General features: G+C 37.6%; 1 protein-coding gene across 2 annotated transcripts; it reads right to left on the bottom strand.

The window, feature by feature from the left end:
* Positions 1 to 538: 538 nt before the first annotated feature.
* LOC110108884 (probable inactive receptor kinase At4g23740) lies at positions 539 to 3284 on the bottom strand. 2 transcript variants are annotated; one of them, XM_028699468.1, is made up of 2 exons: positions 1779 to 3284; positions 539 to 1227 (listed from the first exon to the last, which is right to left on the bottom strand). In XM_028699468.1, exons 1-2 carry the CDS (start codon positions 2908 to 2910, stop codon positions 683 to 685), a joined length of 1677 nt encoding a protein of 558 aa, XP_028555301.1. In that variant the 5' UTR covers positions 2911 to 3284; the 3' UTR covers positions 539 to 682. The 2 variants fall into 2 exon arrangements, with proteins under 2 accessions (XP_028555301.1, XP_020695379.1); XM_020839720.2 differs by having other exon boundaries at positions 539 to 1299; positions 1779 to 3279.
* Between the last annotated feature and the right edge of the window lie 4512 nt (positions 3285 to 7796).

The following is a 7796-nucleotide window of genomic DNA, read 5'->3' as shown; positions in this document are numbered from 1 at the left end:
TTGACTGCGCTTTGACTGCATTTTGCATGCGCTTTTGACACACTTAATTTAAAATAATATTTTATTAATATCCGGACTTATCTCCGCGTCCGGTGACCGGATGTAATAATTTGCCCTATTTTTGACTTATAAATATATTCTAAAGTGCTTATAGTTTGTAAGCCGTTTGTACTCTTCTTTTTTATAGTGAAACCATTCTTCCTTCACCTTAGTAGTTTTTTTCCAGATTTGAGTTTTCCACGTAAATCTTTTGTATTCATTTGTGTTATTTAGATTGTGATTTACTCCATTCTCCTCCGTGGTTTTTCCAAATTTAAGTTTTCCACGTAAATCTCTTATGTTCATTTGTGTTTTGTAGATTCTGATTTATTATTTCTCTTTGTATTTAGTCCATTAGAGCAAGAGAGAAAGAGAGAGAAGTGTTGCATATGTACGATATTACGCTACAAGAAATTTTTTGAGACATGCCTAAATGATCAAAGCTAGTTGTGCAATCAAGTTAATCCAACGACAATGAAAGTATGAAACACAAGTAAAATAAAAAAAAAAAATCTTAATTTCACCAGCAATTCAACCTATAAAACTCCATCTTGACACAATGATTGCTATCAATTCAAAGGAAAGATGCATCAACACACTCAACAGATGACGATATTCCCATGAAATTTATGCTACAAGTTAATTAATCTTCTCTTTCTTCTGTTGAAAGCCAGTTATGGCTATCGAATTTTCTAACATCACCGATCATCTTCACCACTTGTGACATCTGAGGCCTCTTCTCTGGAACCCTCACAACACACGCCATCGCAATCTGAAGCATCTCCACCATCTCCTCTTCTATGTTCGGATATCTCAGCAACTGCACATCAAACACTTCGGCTGTCCACTCTTCGCGCACCACCGACTGCACCCAGCGAACCAGGTGGATGATCTCATCGCCACCCCGAACTATCTGTATGGCAGGTTTTCCGGTGAGGAGCTCAAGAAGGACTACGCCGAAGCTGTAGATATCTGACGACTGTGATGGTTTCCTTGTTTCAGTGATCTCCGGTGCGCGATAGCCGGCGGTACGGGACGACATAGAAAGGGCTGTCGAGTTTATAGGCGCAGCAGCTAAGCCAAGGTCTGAAACACAGCCATATTGTTGCTCGTTGAGGAAAATGTTTGAGGATTTGATGTTTCCATGAGCAAGTTTTCCATTGTTCTGTGTGTGGATGTGAGCGATTCCTACTGCAGCACCGAGGGCTATATTAAGTCTGGTTTCCCAGTCAAGAGGAACCCTATCTTCCTCTCCCTTCCCTGTAGAAATATATAAACAAATATTGATATGGAACGTTGCTGAGGCCTTCTCCAATCGAACTCCGAACGCATGGATGAAGTTGCTCGTGAGCTTCAGTCGAACGGCAAAAATTCCAGTATTTGGTTGCAGGTGAATAGTGCGATGCCAATATTGGGGTTACACTTTTCACCTGCGTTATTTTTCTGTCTCTACCGTATTTGTCGAAGAAACGCGCAAAGAAGAAAGACGGTTACCTTGACGCAAAATGGAGTTCGATTGGAGATGAATCAAGTCATTTTTTAATTTCACTGCATTTTGAAGTTAAAAATGAGATTTTTGGTTGGAAATGCCCTAACAATAACAAAATTAATGAAACAAAACTTCTCTCGTGTATGTCCTTCTTCTCAACCTAGATTCTTTTTAAATAAAAAACAATTGTGCCATTGCAGCACAGATAGAAGGAATAAATCAAAGTGATGGAAAGAAGGGAAGAACAAACCATGCAGCAAGGAGTACACGCTCCCTTGACTGAAGTAGTCATATACCATCAACTTCTCATCTTTGGAATAGTAATAAGCTCTTAACTCCGCCACATTCTGATGCCTTATCTTCCCCACCACCTCCATCTGCAGCTCAAATTCCTTTCTCCCAATCCCCACCTCCTTCAACCTCTTCACCACCACCGTCGTCCCATCCTCCAGCACTGCCTTGTAAGCCGCACCAAACGTCCCCTTGCCAAGAACCTCCGCCGAAGCCCTCAGCAAATCCTCCAAATCGAACGCCAGTGTGGAACCGTTAAAGAACACTAGCGTATTATTGCCTTCCTGGCTAACAGCCTCCATCTTCTCCATTGGCCATTTTCCTTTCATCGCTTTCCCTCCGGTCACCACCTCCATGCTCTCCTTTTTCAGTCTCAAGCAGCAGAGGGCCGTACTCACCGCCAATGCCGCACATCCGGCAGCTATAATGCCAAGGAGAGCTCCCTCACTCAATTTCTTGGACGGCGTAAGGGGAGGGGCGGTTATAATAGGGGGAAAAGGAGAGATTTTGTTGCCGGCGAAGGACGAGTCGGGGAATCGAAGGAGTGAGGGCGGGATGCTTCCGGTGAAGTGGTTGTAAGACAAGTTGAGGAATTTGAGACTGGGGAGTTTCAGATCGGGTATTTCGCCGGAGAGGGAATTGCCAGCGAGGTTGAGGGCTACGAGGCGGGTGAGATTGGAGATCAAAGGAGGGATGTTTCCTGAAAAATGATTATTTTGGAGGTGGAGAGCGGTAAGGGAGGAGAGATTGGCGAGGTCGGAAGGAAGCGATCCGTCAAAAGCATTGAAGCGAAGACTGAGAATTTGGAGTGCAGATAGGCGGGTCAGTATTTCAGATCGGATTGGGCCGACGAACCCGAAGCCGGGGAGGCGGAGGGCGACGACCCGGGAGCCGTCAGCATTGCAGGAAACGCCGGTCCAGTTGAGGCAAGGTGAGGTGCTAGGGTCCCAATAAAGGAGGCGAGCGTGAGGAGTGGCGGCGGCGAACTCGAGCAGCGCGGATTTGTCCGTAGCTAACTGCGGCAGGTCGGCAACGGAAGGGAGAAAGAAGGAAAATATGATGGATGAGAGGAGCAGAGTAAGAGAAGACATAAGCGTGGCTGAAAGACCCGAATGTTGTTGTGGGAAGAGACCGTTGGGCAGAAATTGGGTTTAATGAGGTGGCCGTTGCAGGGAGAAGCAGGCAATTAATGGCGGCATTTAATCCAGAACAGAAAAGGCAGTGGGGAAGAGTGACGTTATGGTTGGCGTTGGATAGGAAAATGAAAGGAAGGAGACGAGAGGCTATGTTTGTTGATGCGGCGGGATAAAGGGCGGAGCTTTAATTGTCTGCTGATATGTTTCTCGAATTTGAGAGAGGATGAATTGAAAGGGTGGTCATAGGTAGGAGATGAGTTCTTTTTGGATGTGAGGTCTTTATCTTTGGCGCTGGAATGAAGACCACAGACGACAGTATTATTCTCAAAAAAGGGCAGAGTCGCAGGAGAGAGATGAGACTTTGCTTTTTTTTTTTTTCCTTTTTCCCTTGGCGGCAGTGAATTTGATTTGAAGTTTAGGAACTCTCCGGTCCTTTATGGCTGCGAGCATGATATAATTATTTAGTAAATTTTATTAATGAAATACTAAAATTAATATAGGGCCTACACGTTAAAATAAAAAAAAAGATTATAAATCTTTAATGGATTATAAGTTATCTAAAAATATAACATTTAAAGCAAAATTAATGAGTCATTGATTCAATATATTACAAGAAATCATCCAAAAGAAAGAGAAGCAACAAAAACAACAAAACACACTGAGAGATCCACCCAAGAGAGGGACATTTGAAATAAGGCAAGGCCCACACAACAGCAGGTCTTGAGAAAGCCACAAGTAACAAACGCCCTGTAAGCAACTAAAAAAATAGTAAGGCAATAAAATAAAGAAAACAACACCAAAGGAAAAGGCAAAGAATCCATATCTACATGCCAGCAAACCAAAATAAATCATGGAGCCACTAAACTAACCGAAGAATGGGCTCAAACAACCAACCCGAGAAACAACTAGCAACAACCCATGAAGTACCTCAACCAACGCACCGATAGAGTAAGCAACTGCAACCCACACGCCATAGAGAATACAAACCCTCCAGCAAAATCAAACAGAGCAAAGGAGGATACCCAAAAGTAGAGCTCCAACACCAGACCAACAATTACAAATAGGGACAAGAACAAGAAGAGCATAAAAAAAAAAACCGCCATTAGCAGGAAACTCTAGAAGGTACTTTAGATCTTGTAGGTTTATCTTCATAAAGTTTAAAATCTTGCACCACTTTTTTATTTTTTATTTTTTATCATTTTTTCTTGCCAACAACTTCAGCAAAATATCATTACCAACTTGCACCACATTCATATCATAATCCTCATGAGAACCAATACTAGCATCCTCATTATGCTCCACAAATAGCCAACGACTTTTAAGGGATTAACAAGATATAATGATCAAGATGATTCACATTAGAATTCACAATTAAAGGCACACTAATACAATCATCAATACCATCAGTAACATCAACAAAGAGGCAATGTGAAGAGAATTATGTTTAGTTAAGGCAACATCACCACCAGCAATCGCATTAATCATGTTATCATCAGCCGAATGATCCACCATATCAATACAACTAGGAATGTATTGAGGGTTTTCAAAAGCACCAATAAAAGGAGGCACAATGGACATCTCCACCACACTCTCCACAGGTAACTGAATAGGAAGTTCAACAACCCTTACAGACAATTGAGTAGGATAATGTTAACCCGAAATAATAGCATCAAATATTGTTAAATTAGTACCAACCAAAGCATTAATACCTCCATTAAGCTCAAAACTAGAAACAATAGGAGGTAGAACAGAAGTTAACGAAGGGGCAGCCAAAGTAACCCGATTTTTAACGTTTTCCTGAATAACACCATCAACAAGACCCCCAAAGTTAACATTAGCGGTGGGCTCGAAATTGGAGTACTCCTTATTAACAATACCATGAGAGTTAATACTGTTGTTAATAAAATTTTCCTTAAAGCACAAAGTATCCGTAACATTAACAACAGGCACAACTTTTGTAATAGTTTGCGAACCCTTAAGTAAATTAGGGTTGAGGATGATATACTCAATTTTCATATGCCCTAATGACTTGCAACGATCATAGAGCTATTAAATTCTTTCATCTCAACTTGTTGAATATAATTGAATTTTCTAGATCCCAACCAAATAGAATCATGTATCGCTTAGAAACATCTTGCTTGACCAACACACGAGCGATGGATGGACGTGTCCAAATAGAAGCAGCATTGTTCGTTTTAAGCGGGCGACCAAATATTGAGCCCAAACTGTGAAGAATCTGGGGAGATAAAAGATGAGGCTAAGGTTGGGGAATGATACCCATATGGTAATAATGGGGATTCCATCATAATATTAAAGAACGGGGACCATTTGGTCAGTTTCATAAACAATTGGAGACAAAATATATTTTATGAGCAAACACTCTACTGTAATCCATATCATTATAAAGTTTGATCAAAACATGTTAGCACCCAAGAGGGTAATCGAAAATACATGGCACAGTTTGATATTGAAAAAAATTTCCGAATCATAATGAGAGAAGGACTGCGATTGGGAAAAGTCCCAACCAAAGTGAATTCGAAAGGGTCTGCAAGATGAAGAACCTCTTCATCCGAAATTCATAGAGACATCATCCAACATAGGTAGTAACTTTGAGATCATGAAAGACCTTCATGGAAGAAAAGCCCTAAAGGGCTTCAACAAAAGAATGAGAAGAATGTTTTCCATAAAAAATACCAACTATCCATCAAACGCACATCTATCATTGATGGAAGAATCGCCGAAGATGGAAAAGACATGGAGTAAAAAGCAAAACTAACAAAGAGAAAGCTAAGAAAACCAAGAAGTCCAATATACTTTCTTGAGACAACCAAAACGATCACTGGAGACATAGATCAAATCATGGAGAGGCGGCTAGGGCCTTGCCATAGTAGAGCGGGGAACCATACGCGAGAGGAAAAGGAGTTATGTGTTTGAAGCCTATCTCAAATGTAGATGAATTAAAAATTATTTTATATGTAGATTTTACATTTGGTTTAATTTAGGTAAGCTATTTGGTTTAATTTAGGATTTATATATTTGTGATATATATATTTTTGATATTAATTTACTCAATATTAATTTTAATTACACCAACTAAATCATATTTATCATAAGATAATATATTAATTAGTAATTAAATAGTAATTTGTTAAGCAAATTCAATTATAAGTTATATTTAATCAATTTAAATAAAAATAATATAAATTTAATTTAATTTAAATGTTTTTAATTTACTAGTCATAATCATTAAACCTGAATCAATTTTATAAATTAATATAACCATAGCTAATTTAGTTGATTGAATCTTAATAATTTTTTATCAATCATAATTGCAATAATTAAATTACAATTATGAAGAAATAATATTTTAATTAAGCATTAATTAAAAAAGCATAAATTATAGCTTATAGTTGATCTTTCTCCTTCATTCGCTCCTATCTAAAACCCTTGATGAAAAGGATGTGAGAAAGTCATAACGAGAGTTCCTCGACACATCAATTGAATCGCAATAACGAGTTTACATGTGAGGCCAACTTACAATTTTCATCATTTAATTAGATAAATACACCCATCTTCAACATTTAATAAATACAAGATTTGCAACTAATCAAAGGCAAAATAATATTAAAAAAGGGTTTGTTTTGGTTATTTGGATCATTTGGCAGGATTTATTGCAAATCTTGCTACCAAACACCCCTTTGGTTGTCACCATGTCACCCTTATTTAGGGTGGCATGTCCGCTATAATTATTTGAAAAATAACAATAAATATATTATGAGAAAAATAATTTTTTTAAAGTATTATCAACATTATATTGTTTGGAATTAGATATCAACATTCTTATGGCTAGCATACTCTAATAAATTTGATTGGAAAAAAAAAAAATTGCTTCATATCTTTAAAATTTTCTAAATATGACAAAAAAGATGCATTAAAAGAAAGTGACTACTTTTTGAAAAGCAAAGATATCAAAAAATTCCCTAAACCAACCCGTAGTTAATAAAAGATCTTAAAATATATTGCTAATATCCCAATTTGTTTAAGGTTTAGTTTTTTCTCTCTCTCTTTTAGAGCAGTACATTCAAAAATTTTAGGGTTATTTTTACATACATAACACCTAAAACTATTGAAAATACATATTTACCACCTAAACTTTTATATTTACTAATATATATACCACCCAAAACACTTCTTTTAATCAATTCTAACATTCTATTTAAACCTTTCGTCAAAAATCACTATCAACGATTGTCTTCTCCGTCAATGGCATCCTTTCATAGCGAATACAAGTATCTCATCGCTTCAATGGAGCGGTAGAATAGATGGAAAGGGGGATTTTTTTGTGGTATATTAATAAATATAGAAGTTTAGGTGTTAAATATGTATTTTCAATAGTTTTAGGTGTTATGACCCTTTAAGAAAACTTGTCATTTTTCTTAATAAAACATTGAGTCACATAGCTTTTTTTGGTCTGTTGGTTGAGAGTTTTGTCTACCAACTAAGAGGTCTTGGATTCGCATCTTAGTATGAGAAGTGTGTGAATTTTTCTTAATTGGTCTAGCCGTCAAAAAAAGAAAAAAACATTGAGTCTATGTCCATTGCAATCATGATAGAAGTGGCTTAACAATAAGTCCATGTCACAACAGCAAAGCAAGTCTTGTAGTATGTCCCAAAGGATCTTGTCGAGGAGACTTCTCACAATATTAATTAGAACATTCCAACTTTTGGATTAAGTTAAATATAATGAATGGTTAAACTTCTTCATGAAGATCAATCTGTATAAAAAATAGGTAATTTAGATCATCTCATTGATGTGATCTAAAACAAAAGATCTGCACATT

Source organism: Dendrobium catenatum, unplaced genomic scaffold (assembly GCF_001605985.2).
Source record: "Dendrobium catenatum unplaced genomic scaffold, ASM160598v2 fragScaff_scaffold_1297, whole genome shotgun sequence".
NCBI lineage: Eukaryota > Viridiplantae > Streptophyta > Magnoliopsida > Asparagales > Orchidaceae > Dendrobium > Dendrobium catenatum.
This window is presented reverse-complemented; position numbering and strand designations above follow the sequence as displayed.